The sequence below is a fragment of the Geotrypetes seraphini genome, chromosome 13 (genome assembly GCF_902459505.1).
Source record: "Geotrypetes seraphini chromosome 13, aGeoSer1.1, whole genome shotgun sequence".
Classification (NCBI taxonomy): domain Eukaryota; kingdom Metazoa; phylum Chordata; class Amphibia; order Gymnophiona; family Dermophiidae; genus Geotrypetes; species Geotrypetes seraphini.
In genome coordinates this window covers 8,905,890-8,927,119 of record NC_047096.1, presented here as the reverse complement: position 1 = coordinate 8,927,119, position 21,230 = coordinate 8,905,890, and the positions used below count along the sequence as shown (strand labels likewise).

Below are 21,230 nucleotides of genomic sequence, written 5' to 3'. Positions count from 1 at the left end.
TACATTAAAATAAGAAGAGGGCTCTGGGGGACTTCAGGTTGCGGTGGGGGGGGTGCCCGATCACGGCGGGGGGGGGGGGGGGGGCCGGATCGCGAGGGGGGGAGGGTGTCAGATCACGGGGCCTTCGGGGGGAGCAATGCTGGTTCTTGTGGGGGGAGGGCGCAGCGCTGCTGGCCTCGGTGGGTTGGGTGGGAACGTATCAAAGCGAGTTTCCATTATTTCCTATGGGGAAACTCGCTTTGATAAACGAGCATTTTGGATTACGAGCATGCTCCTGGAACGGATTATGCTCGTAATCCAAGGTACCACTGTATAAAGAAATTTTTTTAAAAAAAGGAAATAATGCTCAATGCTTTGGAAGGTAACCCTTCTTCTTCAAATCAGAAATAAGCAAATGTTGACAAATATCAGTATAGATAAGGAAAACATGAAAGCATTTCAGTGATAGGAAGAGGGGGTGAGGAGAAGACAGAAAGGCGGCTGAGCAAGGGTTACCTTGAAAAGCTCATCATAAAGTGCAATGGGTTAGTCCAATAAAAAAGGTATCACTTTATTGGAAAGTGGACTAACATGGCTACCACATCATTTCACTTAGCTGGAAAGTAAACCATCCTTGGGCTCTTGAAATGGACAGTTTACTGTTTAGCTGAGTTTTTTTCCTGTTTTTAGGGAAAAAGTTAAGTTTACAGTAAAATGTGGAGGGTTACAACCCCCCAAACCCCCCACAACGCCGGCGCAATCTCTATTAACTGGGGGGGCTCCCCAACAAAAACCCCCGTCGGAGTCCCTAAAAACTGTAATTTTCTTCGGCATGCGCCTCCGTCTTGCGCTCAGTTGTCGGCGCGCGCCTTTGTCTTTCGCGGGGTTGTCTATGAACCATCAACCACTGGGGAATGAACCTTCCCTAATGCCTCTGGTGAAGCACTGCTCAGAGCTCTTTTTTGAAACTTGGACGTCCCAAGTAGCAGGTCTAACTCCTGACATCTATCTTTATGGGAAAGGGGAACAAACATTATTTTTTGGTCCTCCCTAGTGCCGGTATATGGATGACCACAATGCACAATCAGCTCAGATGATAAGACGATCTAAAAGTGGATTTATGGGAACTCTCTGCTCCCACCTTCTTTTCTGACACATTTCTTGCAATCGCATAACTTCCTACTGGAAAAATCATCCTTGTTACGGGAACTCGTGCAAACTTTCACTACCATATTTTTAGAGAAGCTATTTCAGGAGTCCACTGACCATATTCTTAGCAAACTGCTTATACGGAGCCACCACATAAAGCTTATGAGAAGGAGCTGCACTTTCCCATCCCCAACAAAAAGGCACATTCTGACTCTGTAATGTCCAAACAAGTCCTGTGTAACCACATCCTCCTGACTTACAAGATCAAAGACCTGCTTAGAAAGAACACAAAGCCCAGCGGCCTGGGTTAGAGCATATCTCCAGCAGCCAGCTTTCTGCTGACTACATCTTCTGCAATCCTTGTATTCTCTTTGGCTATCTAGTTGCTCAGTAACAAAGCTCCCTAGACCAAGATCTGGCATTTGTTTCAAATAGATGTAGCACCAAACCTGCTGGTAGTTTCCAGCTTCATCCCTCCCCCCAGTCCCCACTTACCTGATCATATTCTGAAGCACCTGGATAGAGGGGCCAACCTAGGAACAGCTCTGCTATCACACAGCCCAAAGACCACATATCAATAGCTTCACAGAATGGCAACCCAAGAATAATTTCAGGAGCTCTGAAGGGGGAAGAAGGGATTTCAAATGCAGTAAAAATACAATTAAAAACAAGCACATGGGTTAAGCAGCTCATTAAATTCTCAAAATCACTGCAAGCTCTAAAGACCACATACACGAGTACAGAATAAGACAGTTTTATTTCTATTCAGATGTCACCAGCTATCAAGAATGGAGTAGTCACTGGACTGTGAATGTGCTACACCTCTGTTTCAGAAGAGCCCACAAAGTCACTGGGAAAATAGGTAAATGCAACTAATGTTCCCTCTGCTGTTAAAATACAAGAGTGGTTTGAAAAGTTTGATAAGAAAGCAAGCTAAACAACGTGGTTTCCATCAAGGCCTATACACTTAGGGGTTGATTGATTCTATAAAGGGCATCTAACTTAATTGGCAAAATACCCTCAATAGGCTCAGTAACTGGGGGGGAAAAATGAATTGTGGGATAGGTGCCTATTGCATGGTGCTTAAGAACATAAGAAGAGCCTTACTGGGTCAGACCAATGGTCCATCAAGCTCAGTAGCCCGTTCTCAAGGTGGCCAATCCAGGTCTCTAATACCTGGCCAAAACCCAAAGAGCAGCAAAATTCCATGCTACCGATCCAGGGCAAGCAGTGGCTTCCTGCACTGCTTAGCAGCACCCAATGCTCAGTGGGAGTTTTTATGGGCGGAGTGTGACCGATTCTCCAAACAGGTGGCTGAAATGTAGGCATTCAAAACCCTAGTCAGGGACCTAAGTTTTTACATAGGCGCCACTAGCTACAATTCTGTAAACAGCGCCTAAGTGCGACTGACACGTGGCCAGCGCCTATTTTTTTAGGTGCCAGCTGATTAGTTTATTGAATCAGCCCCTTAGTCCAGCACATTTTCCAGTTTCTTTTTGTATCGCAGGAAAAATAGCTTATGAAAAAACTGGAAATTCACTGGACTAAGTGTATAGCCCGCGATGGAGGCTAGATTTCACCAAACTTTTCAAACCGCCCTTGTACAATCTGATCGCTTTTTCTAAGATCTAACCTATTTATTCATTATTTTTAATTTAATCATCATCTTGTCAAAAATTGCTCTAAGATGGCACAGCAGGGGCACAAACTTGTGAGGTAAGAGCCCCATAGGGATACGCTGTGCAAGAATGTAGAAAACACAACAAATTCCAAATAGCACCAAAAGGTTTCTATCCTGTGGGTCACTTGTGACTGTACACTTATTAAACTACAAACTGGTACATCCAATCTTCCGTTCCACAATCTTTTTGTTGTTTTGGTGCAAGAATGTAGGGCACACTTACCAGTTTCCTATACAGTAGTACCTTGGTTTACAAGTAACCCGGTTTGCAAGTGTTTTACAAGACGAGCAAAACACTCAGCAACCTTTTGACTTGCAAACCAAGCACTGCCCCGATTAATGAGCACTTACAGGGGATTCTTCTTCTGTCTTCCGGCCAGCCTTCTACATCGGGTGCCTTCTGCAGGTTGAAGGACCTCTTTCTGGGCCTGCACGGCCGGGTGCTGTCCCGCCTGCACGTTGCGTGTGAAGCGCACAGCATCAATCATCGGCATTGTGCGTTTCGTGCTCGGCTGCGTGGGCTCGGGTGGAGGCTCTCCAGCATGCGAGGGGCATCCGAAATGGAGGGCTGGCCGGCGGCTGGCATCCCCCACTCCCTCCCTGAAGCAGCACTGTGGGGTTCTTCTTCAGATAACCCATGGAGGAGGCAGACGGAGGAGATGGCGCTGCAGCACCCGACAGGTATAGACCCCGGGTACTAGAACGAATCATCTGAGTTTCCATTATCCCCAATGGGGAACTTTGTTTTGGTAAACGAGCATTTTGGATTACGAGCATGCTCCTGGAACGGAATATGCTCGTAATCCAAGGTACCACTGTACTTGAGTCTGAACAAGGAACATCAAGTATTAAAGTAATGCCAGACATGCCTTGAGCCACAACCTGCGAGGTATATCTCTGTAGCTTTTCAACAATTATATAGTGCCAAGGAGGTGGGGAGAAGGGGGTGTTAAAGATACCCCGTTCATGCTGAATTCTTCTCAATGTGAGCAGTACACCCTCCTGAACTCGGAGCCATACAAGAAATACATAATAACATCTCTCTCTCAGGGCACAGCCCTGCATAACCTTTCCCAGGCTTCAGGCTCCAGATTGAATTTAAGGTTGTCATTTCATGTATTAAATAAGGACATATATTGTGCACTACATGTATAGTTATTCATTGAGGTCCTCTAAAAGGTGTAGAATAGATCAGGAACATGAGGTGGTACTGCAGGTTCATGTCTTATTGAACATGAAACAACAGCTATTATAGCATCTGTTTTCAATCTAAGTGCTTTGATATGCCTCCCAAGATCCAGAACCACCAGCAAATACAGAAAAGCTGATAATGCACCTAATGCATGTGGCTGAGCTTACAATTGATTCCTGATGAGAAACCAAGCCCCAGATAGGACTCTTCTGAAGGTAAGTTGCAGAGCTGGCATTTCTAGAGAAAACAGCGGCAAGACTGGCACACACAAGAAGATGTAGGACAACTAAGAGGCTGTGAAAAGGAAAATATACCATTTTTGTTTGCATGCTTGCTGTGCTTTATGGAATTTTCCTATATCTGTTTATGAATACGAAGCTGGAAATTGTTATAAAGGCTTTAAAAATAAATCACACCAGGCAATAGACAATCCCCTACTGTAATGTGTTTCTGGGAAAAGCAACATGATTACAAGTTAAAAGAAATGGATCCTGATGAACTCGATCACCAGTGTGCTCTCATGAGGCACGGAACAATTCCCCTGACAATCTGCCACACTTCTAACAAGCGCATCTGTTTGCTGTACGAAAACGGAATATTCAGAAAATTCGCAGTAACATGTCGTCCAAGCTCTCTCCTGGTGCCTCAGTCAGCAGCAGATGCTCTGGTGGTTATTCTTGGTTACCTGTACATGAAGCCCATATAATAGAGATATCAACAGAGTACCCCTAATGTTTGATATTGAAACTGGCTGGACCAAACATTTTTATTTAAAGGAGGTTATAGTGAGTCGCTACTTTCAAAACTGAAGCCAAACGCACAATTTAAATTGAAAAAACAACTAGGTCAACAGAAGGCTGGCCATTATATAAGCCATGAAAAGTGGGGTGTGTCTAAGGATCTTCATGTATCCTCTGGAGAGTGTGTTGAAATCCTGGAGAGCGTTATTGTACTTCAAAACAGATTCAGCTTTTAAAATGAAGTAAGCAAGGTTACAATTTTTATTTCTCACAGATCAAAGAAACAAGCTACAGCACTCTTTGGTGGCTTCATGCATTAAAACTTCAATCATGTGATGCTAATTAACAAATCACTAAGCATTTTAATACTTAAATACACCTAACATTCATCAGCTCTGAAGAATTCATGAATACCTCTTTAATATGTTTTCAATGACATTTCCTGAGCTAAGCAAACATCTAATTAGAAAAAAAATAAAAAATGCCACCATATGTTAACCAATATTTTTCTAACAGGAGATCAAAGACCCTAAAGCCTGGGTCTTGGAAACCTAGCTGGCTTCCAGCTCTTTAAAATAACCAAAGCCATCCCGCCAGTTCTTCCAGAAGAAACTGTCATTTAACCATATCCATGCAATTTTAATACAATCCTGGATGCAACTAGCCGATTGTAATGTCTTCCTATTTTAAACAGCTTTGGCCCAGGAATGATCAATCGCATCACTTTTGCATAGTTCTTGAAAGGGCTCAGCTAAGCTCAAGTAGAGGACAGAGTAAGAGATAGGCCTGAACATACAAACATCCTAAAACCATTTGGGAAACCTTTATCAGTGAGAGGGACGAGCAGAGCACTCCAACCACTTAATGAAAATAGTTTCAAAGAATCGCGCTGAACACAAGGCAACAAAAAGGTCCATTTTATAAGAAAAAAACCTTGTTTTAAGCTTTTGGATTTTTTTATTTACCGTGTTTTTCCCCAGTGGCAGGAGGGGGTGGGCAGGGCATTTTTTTTTATGGGCGAGTTATTGTGAATGTGTTACACACAAACAAAAACAAAAGGAATTGACACCAAAATATCCACAAAGAAGAAAATCCAGAGAAAACCAAAAAAAACTCTGTGGAGCGACGATGTTCCTAAATGGACTTTATTTGAAAGTGTCAAAGTTCCAAAGGTCCACTGAAATCATCCACATAAAATAATTCCATCCACATAAAAATAAATCATCCAAATAAGAGCCTTAAAGAACCTAATCCGCTAGGGATACAGGACCCAACACGGTTACACACACACACAACATCTATGCCCAGAGAAAAAAAATGAAAAAAAAGGCAGACTGACCTGTCGGCTTTTCCAGGTCGGTCCTACCAACCCGATTCTGGCATGCAAGTTTAAGGCAGTGATCAGATGCCTAGTTTTAATATTAATGACCTCAATTGCATGCCAGAATCGGAAAAATGTAGGACCGCAAAGAATTCCACATGGTAAGCCTGTTTAGAGCAATGGGTTAGTAAACATGATTGGTCGCTAAACCAGTTTCGCAACAATTATTAGACGATTGAAGGCTTTAGTGTGTCTACAAAATCCTATCAAATTTTCTGGATATCTAACATGAATATACATTAGATATATTTGCATACCAATCTCTCATGCATATTCATGGTAGATATCCTGAAAATCTGACTGGCCAGTGTGCCCCAAGAACTGGGTTGAGAAGCCCCGAACTGATCTATCAGCAGGAGCTTTCAATAAAAGATCTAATGATTCACTGAACAAGTCTCTCAGCAGTTTTCTTTTTTTGTGCAGGGAAAGACTCTTGGTTTCAGCCTTACAGAGTTTGCAGTCTCCTGCTGTTCTCGTGAGAACTAGGAAAAAGGGACATGCAATGAAGCTATTAAGTAGAAGATTTAAAACAAAAAACGGAGAAAATATTTCTTCACACAACGTATAATTAGATTCTGGAATTCATTGCCAGAGAATATGGTAAAATCAGTTAGCTTAGAAGGGTTTAAAAAAAGATTTGGATAAATTTCTAAAAGGGAAGTCTATAGGCCACTATTTAGATGGTTTGAGGAAATCCACTGCTTATTCCTAGGATAAGCAGCATAAAATCTGTTTTGGGGTTTTTTTCCAAACCAATTTAAACGATTTATTCAAACAAACAAGCACAGTGATACAAATAAACCACTACAAGCAAAACAGCAGGAGTTTAGGTGTTAGTTCTGACAACCCAGACTCGACATACAAAATTACCCCCCTAGCCTACACCCCCCCAAAAAAAAAATCCTCCCCTCCAGAGATGAAATGTATTTCTCCAGTACCAGATGGTGGGTAAGGAATCCTGTAACCAATGGTACTACTTGAGATCTAGCTAGGTACTTGGGACCTGGGTTGACTACTGTTGGAAACAGGATACTGGGTTTGATGGATCTTCAGTCTGTCCCAATATAGCAAAGTCCTCCAAAGGCTGAGGAAAATGACTAACTTTAACTAAGGAATTAGTGCAATGTAAGAAAGCTGCTGTAGTGTCCCTAAAACCCATCCAAGCCTTGCAGAGTTTATCAGGGAGCCACATAACCCATTAGAAGCTTCCTGGTAGGCTCAGCTGGAAGATTAAAAAGCAGCTGTTCAAGAAACACCCATAAGCAAGCTGCTACTATTATTAAGATGTATTTCTATAGTGCTACTAGACATACACCAAAGCTCCAATTCTTTAATTCCTCTTCTCATACAGACAGTTAAGTCACTCTTAGCATTACCCTTCTCCTCCATTGCCAGTTCCAGAGGATGTAGAATCAGAAAATAATATTACATCACCATATCCTGTGCTTCCTAATATTCTCTATGCCTATCAGGCAGCAGATCTTGTTTTGCAATTCCCTATGTTCAATAATGTTCCCACATGAGCAATTAATACAAATTAACCAACAGGTAGAAAGATGTGACTGTCTCTGGGAAAAGGTGACTTTCATAGCAGATCCAAAATGTTAAGCAATCAGTTTTTCACATTTTGAACGTCTAATTTTTTTTTTTCCGCATAAAAGGATAGGGTTTGGACAGTTGCATTACTATATATAAATCATCAAAACCTAACTTCTTCATCTCTGGTGACTTTAGTCACATATTTTGCACATATGCCTGCCAACCTGTATCCACCTCGAGTGCAATATATCATTCTGTAACTCTGATACTAGGGCATATGATAATTCAGGAGCGCCTCAGCTTCTGAGAAAGTGTCCAAGACTTAATGCAAGGCACCTGTACTGACATGTTTATTGTCACTGGGATATGGAAGACCAGCCTTTTCGAAGCCAGTCTCCATGGCAGCAGAGCAGTAGGGGCAAGCGTGAACAAGAGTTACAAAAAGAAAAATCTCCGAGACGCTGCAGGATGAAAATATAACCCAGAACAACATTCCCATTTGTTTCCAGCAGCTGTTAGAGCACCAAAATCAGGAGGAGGGCGGCTGCAATATTGTGTGTGCATGGACACGTGTCAAAGAGAACTGAGAATATTGTGAGGTTTTTATAACAAACACACTTTTTTTTAAATGAAAAGGTACTTTACGGGTAGTGGAAAAACTAGATCAGTAAATAGCAAAGGGCATACAAGTTTAACTGCAATGTTAAAAATGTTTGCTTAGCTGAGTACTAGGAATTTCAGAAAAGAAACTGGGTGCAACATACTTGTAACTAGGGCCATAAACAGTAACCTAAGCAAACTGGCAGCCAAATTCACCACCACCTTCTCTATTTAATAAAAACTCTCTCTGCTTTGATTCTTTTCTCCTGTGAATTCCAGCACTGAAGGCTGCCAAATTCCTCCAGCAATGCCAAAATTGCACTTAATCTGCCACTGAGAAATTGTACAGTATGTATCTTAAAATGTGCTACTGCTTAGATGCCATAAAGACAGAATCCATAGGTAGGGATCTTCGTCACATCCACCTCCTAGCAAGGTTTGGAGTGCACACGCATAAACCTCTGCTGGAGCCATGATCTGTGGCTGGAATAGGAATAGGATTCAAAAAGTTATCAATGAATGGAACAGGCCAGTTTAGATCAACAGAGGCAGATTCCTACTGAAACAGAATTACAAAAGGTGCGCGAGTGAAACTGTTGGATCGGAAAGGAAAGAGCTCCACCAGTACCGGCTAAAGCAGGGGTCTCAAAGTCCCTCCTTGAGGACTGCAATGAATATGCATGAGATCTATGTGCATGCACTGCTTTCAATGCATATTCATTGGGGAAATCCTGAAAACCCGACTGGATTGCGGCCCTCTTGGAGGGACTTTGAGATCCCTGGGCTAAAGGGAATTAAAAGAACACCAAAGGAAGAGATGAATGATATACTCAGCACAGAAAATAGGTCAAAATAGTTTATATCTAGCATGAAAAACACACATTGAAGTACAATATGTTGTGTTAATCAGGTTTTCTATTCTGCCTTCAAGGTCGGATTATATTACAAGAGGTTGGGTCAATTACCCAGGAAATTACAATGGACAGTTTGACACAGAGTTGCTTGTACAGGTAGATCAGTACATTTATTATGAGTTAAGTCATAGTTACAAATACATACCTCTAGTTTCAAGTTCAAGTAGCTCATCGTTGGCTCATCATTATGTCCCCAGAGTTGCATTATACAGTTTAGAAATGGGCTTTTACAATTACCATTTCAGTTACTTCAGGGTTGGCTCCCCGTCTTGATACAGAAATGCTTTAAAAAGTTTTCTGAACCTGAGATATTGGTCACAAGATCGTAGTGTAAGTGATAGTTGGTTTCAGCATTTTGCTAATTGATATTGGATGGATAAGGTAATTTGCCTAGTGGACTTTATTTTGTTGCATGTTGGGGAATTTTAAATGGAAAAGATTTCTGGTGGAACAACTGTTGCAGGCATCTTGAAGCAGGATGGCCAACTCTGTTAGGTAGTCAGGGACACTGCCTGTCAGAATCTTAAAGGTAGTGATGCCTTGCAGTTATGGGCAGCCAATGTAGTTTCACATAGTAGGCTGGCTGTAGGTGTTCCAATTTCTATAGTCCCTATATATACGTCTTACTGCTGCATTTTGAAGTAGTTATAGACGTGATAGCACTGTTTTAGAGCAAAGAACTAGAGTTACATTACAGTCGTCTAGTTGAGAAAGAATAGATTGTTCTAAAATTCAGAAAGCCTCTGTTTCAAAGCATTTTCTGATGGATCTCAGCTTTCTCATCACAAGGAAAGATTGTTTTATTATTGATTGTATGTGGCTCTCTACATGGATAAGTAAGTGGTTACTCCTACTCTACTCCTAAGATTTGGGATTGAACTTCAAATGGAAAGTCTCTCATCTACTGTAATCTTTGTAGCGTGTGTCAGTTGAGAGTCCTAGCCAAAGGAATTTGGTTTTATTCTTATTTAGTTTGAGACAGTGAGTTGAGGTCCAGTTTTCTATATGATGTAGACACATTTTTTTGCCAATGGTAAGGGTGTATGACTGTTATGTCTGCTTAGGTGAAACAATTTACAAATATTCATTCATCTGCCACTTTGCACCAGAGGAGTATGAACCTCAGCATCTAAGCCGATTGTCAGAGTACATCTGGTGCGTGCACAAACACACACACACACGCTCACCTCCCCCTTCATGAGCCTATCAATCTGCCTGCATACCTCTTCTAGACTGACCGTCAACCCTGTCAGTTTCCCGTTTTCGCTTCCAGCATATAGCCTGATGGGTTCCGGTATGCTGTGTATATCCTCTTTGGTAAATACAAATGCATAAAATGTGTTCAGTCTATCAGCGATTTCTTTGTCCTCCTTTAGTGCTCCCTTTAATCCTTGGTCATCCAACAGTCCCACCACTTCCTTCACAGGTCTTTTTCCTTTAATATATCGAAAGAACGGCTTGACGTTTTTTGCCTCCTTGGCTATTTTTTCCTCGTGGTCTCTTTTTGCCACTTTTACTGCCTTATGCATATTCATTAGGGAAATCCTGAAAACCCGATTGGATTGCGGCCTTCGAGGAGGGACTTTGACACCCCTGATCTAAACGGTTAACAATAAAATAGAATATAAAAATTAAAAAACTTAAAATAAAAGCATGGCTAAGCTAAAAGAAGGGAAGCACTTACGCATATACGTGCATGATATGGAAGGGAAACAAGGGGAGAGGAAAGTTGTTAAATACATCGAAATGGAAAATAAAAAATAAGGGAGGCAAAATGGGGAGGGAAGTGCAATTGGTAAGGGGGGGTTGCTTCAAAAGAAGCATTTTGATTGTCAAAGAGGTTTTACGAAAGAGGAACAGTAGTTGTGGAAATCGGGTTTACAAGATATAGGCGTCTTTAAAAAGGAAGGTTTTGAGTTTGATTTTGAATTTATCTAGTTTTCTAAGCAAAGATCAGCAGGAAGGGCATTATACAAGGAGGGTGCTGTAACAGAGAAAATGGACGTGCGAGTAGTGTCGTAGAAGAATTCTCTTAACGAGGAAATGATGAGGAGATTTTGATTACTAGATCGAAGAGTCCTACAGGATGCATCCGGAATTAGGAGTTTATCGATAAAGACTGGTTGGTGGGAATGTAGTATTTTGTAAGTAAGACGATGTGTAATAGGCAGCTGTTCGAAGGAGAGGAGTAAAGTGGTAAAATTTTTTTGCTTGATAGATTAGTTGCACTGCATGGGCTTCCGTGCATGTGCTGCGTAACATTCGCTAGCGCAGCTTGATAAGAGGCCTTTAGGCTCTTAAATTCAACTGAAACAGAGCATAAATGTAGCAACTGTGATCTCTCTTTTTTTTTTTTTTTTTAAACAGAGAAGGGAAAGAAGAAAAAAATTGAGACCCAGTCAGACCCTCTAGCAATGGAGGGAGGGTAAGGCAGGGACCTGAGGGGGCCCAGGTGTAACCCCTAAAGCCGGCACCGTTCAGCCGGACACCCCTGTCTCACTGAAGAGAAAATCTCAACAGGAGAAACAGAATGGCAGTCTCACTGAAGAGAAACCTCAACAGGAGAAACAAAATGGCAGTCTCGCTGAAGAGAAACCTCAACAGGAGAAACAAAATGGCAGTCTCGCTGAAGAGAAACCTCAACAGGAGAAACAAAATGGCAGTCTCGCTGAAGAGAAACCTCAACAGGAGAAACAAAATGGCAGTCTCGCTGAAGAGAAACCTCAACAGGAGAAAATAAAGTTCCAGTCACAGCAAGAATTCAGGAGCTAGTTGAATAGCGACCTTTTCCTGCTGGGAGATAGAGAATACTGGATAAACAGGAGGAGTGCCAGCCAATAGGACCACCTGTTAATCAGTTTCTCTATCTCCGCCTGCTGGTAGATGTGAGCTATCCCATTGGTCTCTGGATTCATCTGCTGCTGTTGCTAGGGAATGTTTAAATATTAGGCCCTTGCTTTTCAAACTGCTACTTGATTAGGGCTCTGGGCTGTTACACTACAAATGCTTTCCTTAACGTTTCACCACCTCAAGTCAGTTGAGGCAAGCACAGTTATATAACTTATCCTTTAAAGGCTTTTGATTAGTAATTAATCATAACTTGCAAAATATTTTCCCCAAACAGCCAAAAGGTTGCTTTAAGGACAGTTTAAAGCACGTCAACTTAAATAATTTAGCTGACTGTAAAAAGTCAAAGATCAATAATTTTTCCATTCACTGTTCTTATCCTTAGTTCAGCTGTGTGTTAAAGGGTCTTGAAAGCTTCCTCTAGCGAGAATTTCTCAGCATAAGGGACCTTGAGAACTAAAGAAAACAGAGGGCATTGTTGTACTATTCTTGTTTGGTTAAAGCGGGATGTAAATGCAAAAACAAGTGGGTTACAAAGCAAACACATAATAAAAACCACAAACTTACAAAAACAAAAAAAATCAAATCAACACCAACAGTCATTAGAAGTACATACTTAACAGGAAAGTGAATATTGGAATGTATTTTGAAGAAATTGATAAATATTCATAACGGGTGCACACCTTTTTCTTAGTTTCACACAATCAGGAATAAAACATTAGAAAAGAAAAAAAGGAAGGAAGGAAAGATTTGCATAAGATCAAAGAGGACACAAGAATCAAATACAATTAGTATATTAAGTTCACTGGTTAATATACAGTAGATGCATTACAGTTTGGTATCTCAATAGCCTAGTGATTTCTATTTGGTCCTCTTGAGCAGGCAGACAGCCAATCAGCCAGCCTTTGCCCAATTCCCAAAGCCCCGTAGTCTGAATTCTACCACTGCTAGCAATGGCAGAGGGGAAGAAAGAGAGGGTAGCAATGAAGTATTGCAAACTCCAAAGGTTGGGGGGTGGAGGGGCTGGGATGTCAGTGTTTCCCCATTGCCAGTCAAGTTTGCAGGCAGACCTTAGGAAACTGGAAAGCTGAGCATTGGATGAAATTCAATGTGGACAAATGCACATTTGTAAGAATAATCCAAATCATAGTTACCAGAACTAGGGTCCACCTTAGGGGGTTATTGTCCCCCCCAAAAAAATATCTAGGTGTTATCATAGACAATATGCTAAAACCTTCCGCCCAATGTGTGTCGGTGGCAAAATGGTATATGGTATGGTAAATGAGACTAAGAATATTATAATATCTCTATATCGCTCCATGGTTTGACCTCATCTTGAGTACTACGTTCAATTGTGGATGCCGCATCTCAAAAAGGATATAGTAGAATTAGAAAAGATTCAAAGAAGAGCGACCAAGATGATAAAGGGGATAGAACTCTTGTATGAGGAAAGGCTATAGAGGTTAGGGCTCTTCAGCTTGGAAAAGAGACAGCCGAGGGGAGATTTGATTGAAGTCTACAAAATCCTGAGTGGTAAAGAACAGGGTACAAGTGAATCAATTTTTTAAGTCATCAAAAATTACAAAATCTAGGGGGCACTCAATGTTTCAGGGAAATATTAAGAGGAAAAAATTTTCTCTCTCAGAGAATAGAAGGGAACATGTTGCCAGAGGATGTGATAACAGCAGTTAACATAGATGGGCTTAAAAGAAGGTTTGGACAAGTTTCTGGAGGAAAAGTCCATTGCATGCTATTGAGACAGACCTGGGGAAGCCACTGCTTGCCCTGGGATCGGTAGCATAGAATATTGCTATTTTGGGGGATTCTGTTTGAAATGCTACTATTTGGGTTTGTGACCTGGATTGGTCACTGTGGAAATGGAATACTGGGCTAGCTAGAAAAGACCATTAGTCAGACCCAATAGGACTATTCTTTGTGGATATTCTGAAAATCTGACTGGCAAGAAGGTACTCCAGGACAGACTTGGGAAACACTGCCCTAAATGATACATAGCAGTTCAGCAAGCTGTACTGAAAGCAGGTCACAACAGGCCTCGGCAGTAATTGAGATACAGGCAGCAATACAGATTACATACAAATTACGTAATAAGCTGTTTTTCATAAGCAAAATCCAAAATGCAAGCACAGGCTGTTTTAGAACTAATACAGGGAAAACTGTAAAAACAGTAACATCAGAAGATACGGACACTCAGTCCTGATAGGATTACCATGAACAGGCATTTACTCGCCACTGGTGTATACAACCTTTTACTGAAAAATAATTACAAAATGATCACTGGCTTATGACAAAGAATTCTTTTTCGCTTTATATTTCAGACAAATCAATATTAACTTCACTCACTGGCTTACAATTATTTCGTTTGCACAGATAACAGATATATTTTGAAGTGTTAAAACTACTTCCTCCACAGCCAGTCAACATATCCAAAATATTACCATCCTTGTGAATGATAGATAAGTGACCATAGGGCAGGTGTTGAATGCCCTCAAATTCAACTAGACTTAATATATATACTTCTCCCTCCGTATTCGCTGTGATAGGGGATTAACAGAACCGCAAATACAGAAAAACCGCAAATAACTTTTTCATATGTTATTCGCTGTTTTCTATTAAAAGCCATCGTGGATATGGTGAAACCGCGAATAACATGGTGGGAGACCTGGCCTGTTCCTGAAGGAGAGGCAAAACACGGTGAAGAAAGTGCTGGGAATCAGTGATTTTTCTATGCAAGCTGATCTAATTTGGGGGAGGAGCCAGCAAGCTAAAAACCGTGAATAATCGAATCCGTGAATGCTGAAACCGCGAATACAGAGGGAGAAGTGTACACACATACACATACAGGTATAAGATTGAAAGATCGATATAAATACATATACGCATACAGGATGAGGCAAAAAGCAACCCCTACTTTTGGGGGTTTTTTTGCTATTTACTTTCAACAACTGTTTGGAATTTCAGCGTGAAAGCTTACGACTTTATTTGTTGTTTATATGCTGCTTAGAATGATATCTTTAAGCAGACAAATTATAGACTTTTTAGCATGACCACCCAGCAATTTTCATGCATTCAAAAATGCACTGTAAAGCTACCATTATATAAAGACAAAAAATGGGGTGCCCGCTTACTGCTAGGGCTCCTTTTACAAAGGTGCGCTAGCGTTTTTAGCGCACGCACCGGATTAGTGCAAACTAGCTGAAAAACTACCGCCTGCTCAAGAGGCGGTAGCGGCTAGCGCGCGTGGCATTTTAACGCACACTATACTGCGCGTTAAGGCCCTAACACACCTTTGTAAAAGGAGCCCTTATAGTTAGGTCACAGTGCTGTAGAATTTTTTTAAACAATAATTTGTATTCGATATGATAATTTACAGAATTTCTTTAAAAGCATTTTGGATCAGAAAGGCAACTATAGACAAGCGAACATGAGAATCCCAAGGTTTCGGAGCAAAGGCAAACAGTGCCTGTGTATCATCTCAAGAACTGAAAACTCAGAATTGTGAAGAAAATTTGTTGACACATTGTTAATTGCATCGCTTGAATAATATTTTACTTGTTTTAGCTTGAACATTTTTAAGACGCAGTAACATATTGTTTAATAGTAATACGTAAGTATGATGACTAAATAAATATGTAAAATTTCTGGTTGAAATTCTAAGCCAGGGGTGCCCAATACGTCGATCGCGATCAACCGGTAGATCAGGAAGGCAACGCGAGTCGATTGCGGAGCCCATCCTAGGCTCCATGATAGACTTGTGTTGCCGTCCTGATCTACCAGGACGATCAGCCTTTCTCTCTCCGACATCCCCCACCACCGCCCCAAGCTCTCCCTGCAGAAGCGTCGGATCGACCAGAATTCCTCTCCCCGATGTCAATTCTGACATCAGAGAGGAAGTTCTGGGGCAGCCAATCAATTGCTACCTGGCTGGCCTGGAACTTCCTCTCCGATGTCAGAATTGATGTCAGGGAGCAGAATGCTGGTCAGCGTGACGCTTCTGCAGGGCGGCGGCGGCTTAGGGGCCTCTTCCCCAATGGCGGCGGTGGCAAACCTAGTGGCTTGAGGGCCTGTTCCCTGATGGCAGCAGAAAACCTAGTGGCTTGGAGGGCAGGGAGAAAGAAAGAAAGAGGTAGGCAGGGAGACAGAAAGAAAGGGGAGGCAGGGAGGCAAAAAAAGAAGGGAGACAGAAAGAAAGAAAGGGGGGATGGAGAGAGAAAGAAAGAAAGGACGGCAGGGAGACAGAAAGAAAAAGTTGAGGGGGAGAATGAGGTCTGGAGGAGAGGAAGCATGCAGGAGGCTGAAAGAAGGGAAGAAATATTGTATGCACAGTCAGAAGAAGAAAGTGCAACCAGAGACTCATGAATCACCAGACAACAAAGGTAGGAAAATGATTTTATTTTCAATTTAGTGATCAAAATGTGTCCCGTTGAGAATTTATATCTGCTGTCTATATTTTGCACTATGGCTCCCTTTTACTAAACCGCAATAGCGTTTTTTAGCACAGGGAGCCTATGAGTTTCGAGAGCAGTGCAGGGCATTCAGCATAGTTCCCTACGCTAAAAACTGCTATCGCAGTTTAGTAAAAAGGGAGGGGGTATATTTGTCTATTTTTATATGGTTGTTACTGAGGTGACATTGCATAGAGTCATCTGCCTTGACTTCTTTGGAAAAAACCCCGGAATATGAATGATAATTAACATTTTTTCTGCCTTTCAGTGTGCTTTGTGGGTTTTTTAAAAATGTTATTGTTTGACATGGTCATTTTAAAAGTAGCTCGCAAGCCCAAAAAGTGTGGGCACCCCCATTCTAAGCGATTGCTGAGAAAACTGCAAAACACTTTAGGATGTCACCTCGTCTTGCTTCACCGTGTGTGTGTACATGTGAGACACACACAAAGGATGGTATTTGCACAAGAAATTTAATCTAAGAGTAATGCAGTTCATACTCAGAATGATTCAACTCCATCTCTCGTTACAATTCTCAACAAATACAAGGCTGATCAACCCAGATCTAGAACATCTGGTCACAGCCGCCTCTCCAGGTACAGAACAGAATTCAATTCCTGACAAGATTTCACAACTGTCTTCATGTAAAAGCCTCATAAAGAAACCATAATGAACACATAATTAAAGGGAAAAAAAAAAAAGAAATACCTCCTCCCACAAACCATCGTTCAGATGTGGCATAATAAATTCGGTGAGAAAGATTAGAGGATTTTAGAAGCTTTGTATGTATAAATACAGCCAATTTACAAAAAAATGAAAATGGCCCAGGCTTCATCACTTGGGCTTTGTGTAAGAAGCAACACATTTCTTTCAAAACCACATGTTTAAGAGAAGCCAGTTAAGGATCAGAGATGGAAAACGCGAGGGAGCTGTCAATAACCAGAGAGGTAAGCCCACTGCTGCCGCAATCATTTCAGCCCCATATAGCTGACAGTTATGCCCGACTTGAAGCAGGTGTGAATGTCAAAGGAGGAAGTTTTTGAACTGCTGTATACGTTCTGCTATTGTACAACAGGGAACATAAAAATACTACATGCCCACCCCCCCTCCCTTTACAGCTGTGTGCCATCTGCATACTTTATTAGTGTAATAATGTCCCTAAAAATATATATATTACCAAATCTACTTTTCTGCAGCTTTACATGCATTTTACAAAAGGCTCTATGATCAGGAAGCCTTTTGTACAATACACGGTAAACTCTGAACATCCTGTTTCCATTCTAGATACCCTAAACCAGGGGTGTCAAAGTCCGTCCTCGAGGGCCGCAATCCAGTCGGATTTTCAGGATTTCCCCAATGAATCTGCATGAGATCTATGCGCAGGCATTGCTTTCAATGCCTATTCTTTGAGGAAATCCTGAAAACCCGACCGGATTGCAGCCCTCCAGGAGGGACTTTGAGATCCATGCCCTAAACTAAATTGAGCTTAGAATAGAATAACAGGCCAGTGCCCCAGACCATCTCTTGTCCCTTATGCACTGAGCAATATCAGCAAGCTTCAGAAGATGACGCAGCAGATAAGAAGTTTACACACACCAATCAAAAGGCTGGAAAACAGAACCCTGGCCATAATGAAAATTCATATTCTCAAATCTTTTAACAAAAACCAGAAGATTTATTGTCTCCTACACACAGAATACAAAGGAAGAAAGCAAAAGGTCAACGTAGGAATAATGGCTCCTTGATGGAGAGATTTAAGGATACCCATGGTGGTGACTGTTACAGAACCTACCACACAAAGTTCTCTCACCTAAAATGTGACCAAAACTGGGGGGGGGGTTTTTTTCCCATTTCAGCCAAAAAACACTATTCAGATTCAACCTAAACTGCCTCCTCCCCCAAACATAAGCAGCCTTCATGCCCTTTCACGAACACCAACAACTTCCACTAACTCCACCCCCCCCAGGGCCTACCTTAAGAGTCCCTGGTGGTCAAGAAGTTAAGTTAAAGCTGGACCAATCCCAGTCGTTCCTGCCCATACCTGTTCCAATCTCAAAATGGCAGCTGCAACTTTGAGCAGCAGTCTCACAAAACTGCAGTTAGACGTTGTGGCAGCCATTTTGACAGTCAAATACCAATTTCAGGCTGGTTTCTGTGCTAAAATCAAACTTTGGTCAGCCTGTAGCCTCATCACATCCAATTCCAGCACTCAACATAAGGAAACATTTTAACATTGTCATTGCATAACAGCAGGCATCACTAGACTTTATTAGAGTTAAGTCTTGGGTTAACCGGGACTCACATAACCGGCAAAAAAAAAAAAAAAAAATCACCAGTGGGGAAAAAAAAAGGTCCCCCGAAGCACCAGCAGCAGTGTCCTGAGCCACAAATTCTCCCTCCCTCAAGCAGCTACAAACCCCCCCCTCCCTCCAGCCCCAAAGCATCAGCGTAGCAGCGGCCTTGAGCCACAAAGTCCTTCTCCCTCCCTTCCTTCCTTAAGCCCTGAAGTGGCAGAAGCAGGCGGCGGTCCGAAGTCGGGAACTTCCTCACTCCCTCCCTGCCTTACCTGAGTACAGCCGGTCAACAAGAGGCAGCCAGCCCTAACAGGGCCTTTCCACTGATATGTTGGAATGACATATCCGAGGAAAGGCGCAGCTTGTTTTGAGCCTGCCTCCTGATGACCGGTTGCACTCGGGTAAGGAAGGCGCGAGGGAGTTCGAGGCTCCGGACTGCCGCCTGCTTCTGCCACTTTGGGCTTTGCGGCTCAGGACCGCTGCCACGCTAGTGCTTCGGGGCAGGGGGAATTGAGAATGTGTTAGGCAAGGTTTCTAACATACTCTCAATTAACAAAAAAAAAAAAAAACACAAACAAACAGTTATCCAGTATCCAACAATCAATCCCCGTGTGTGCTGGATAACTGAGATTAAACTATATAAGTTTAAATGAGCAAAGTATGATGTTTTTCCCTGCGTCTCTTAACTGTTAATGAGCAGCTATTTGGCATAAGGAAAAAACAAGCAATCAAGGTTCAAAATGATTAAAATTTGTAAATTCAGTGCAAAGTTATCATCCTAATTATTTGGTATATCAGTTGATAACACATTCCCCAAACATATATCACACAAAGAGCTACTGCAGTTTAGCAGATTTACCTGTAATAACGAGACTGCAAATACGTTGAACACACTGCTTTCGACACATGACTAGCTGAGCCAAAATCTATCACTTTCACTCGGTAAGGCTGGCGTACGGGATCCACCAACATAATGTTCTCTGGTTTCAGATCAGCATGGATCAGCCCCAGGCTCTTTAGTTTCATCAGTGCGGTGGCCACCTGCTGCAGGATGGGTCGTATGTATTTCAGAGGCAGGGGACTGAACTTATTTTGTTTCAAAAAATCATACAGGTTCTGTTCCAACATTTCAAAGACAAGACACGTATGGTTCTTGTGCTGAAAGCATTCATAGGACCGGACAAAATTGAATTCGTCCGCATTCTCACTACTGAGGCGGGATAGGATGCTCACTTCAATTTGCCCCTGTCTAGCATAGGATGGGTGGTTCTTCAGGATTTTAATGGCTACAATCTCCTTGGTGCTCCGTTTCCAGCATTTCGCCACCTGTCCAAACGTCCCTCTCCCTAGAAACTCCAAAACTTCATAGCTGTTGGTCATGGAGCAAAGGATTTCATGTTGGACCAGTTGATAATCCCCCTCACCATTTGAGCTGCTGCTTTTCGTGGATACGGTGGTGGTCGTGGCAGCGGCACCCACCGCAGTTCTGTTCTGCAGCATCAGAGGTGGATGTTCCTCGATTATCTGCACGCTTCCGTTGCTGTCCACCTCCTCACTTTTCCTTTTCAGTCCACATTTTTGGTAGGGTTCTAGCAAAGTAGCGTTGCTTCTGTGCGTTAGAATCTGACTGCTCTGGAAGGATGTCGTGCCTCCGCCGCCTGTGCTGTCAGCAGCCGTGACCACAATGTGCTCCACAGCGGCAGTAGGGAGGTGCAAGTTCTGCTCGTACGCACTTATGTTGAAGCTGGCTACCTGGTGGGAGGAGCTGACTTGCCCTCGTGCCGCTGGAAGGTTTTTGCTGCGTGGATAATACTTGCTGCTGCTGCTACTCTGTCCTGAAACATCCCAGCCGGAGGGCTCCACTTTCAGTTTCTTCGCACTGCTGAAGGCACTGGACGATACTGACAGAGGGGAAAACACCTGCAGCTGTGATGCCATACCTGGGGGGGAGGGGGGAATTAAACCAGAAGGCCAATTAGCTACATCCAAAATAACTAACAATCAATTATTTCACAATTTTAAATACCCATAGCTCTTTATTACAAAATAGTGTTCATTGGAAAAGCAGTATCGTGAAACAATGGCCTGGCAGAAGATAGCTTTAGAATATTTTTAATAGCATTTAATAGAGAAATACACACAACACATGACAACAGATAAGATTACTACGCTTATTTAGTCTCCTGCTCCATTTACTTCCTGGTGCAATGCCGCAGATTTCAGATAACTTCCTGTTCTTATCCCACGACTTTTTAAAGCTGTTTCCAATCATTTCCAACACTTCCTCTAGGAAAATGTTGCATGTATTTATCACCCATTTAAGCAATGGCATATTTTCTTAAGTTACTTTAAAGTTCTAACTGATATTTCATACCATTATCTGTTCTAAAGCATCTTTTCCTCTGAAAAAGATTCGCTTCCTGCACATTTATAAATTTCAGGTATTTGAATGTC

At 42.1% G+C, this 21,230-nt stretch overlaps 1 protein-coding gene across 7 annotated transcripts in view; it reads right to left on the bottom strand.

Annotated features, from left to right (window-relative positions):
- The window catches only part of HIPK1 (homeodomain interacting protein kinase 1), a 96,058-nt gene that overhangs the window by 52,800 nt on the left and 22,028 nt on the right, over nt 1-21,230 (bottom strand). For all 7 annotated transcript variants that reach the window (XR_004536745.1, XM_033917790.1, XM_033917792.1 and 4 more), the window contains exons 2-3: nt 19,636-20,716; nt 1,624-1,747 (exon numbers count right to left, since the gene is read on the bottom strand). Coding sequence is in view for 6 of the 7 variants with exons in the window: in XM_033917790.1 (XP_033773681.1) it covers nt 1,624-1,747; nt 19,636-20,714 (1,203 nt within the window). In the remaining variant the exon portion in view is untranslated. The remainder of the gene's footprint in view (nt 1-1,623; nt 1,748-19,635; nt 20,717-21,230) is intronic.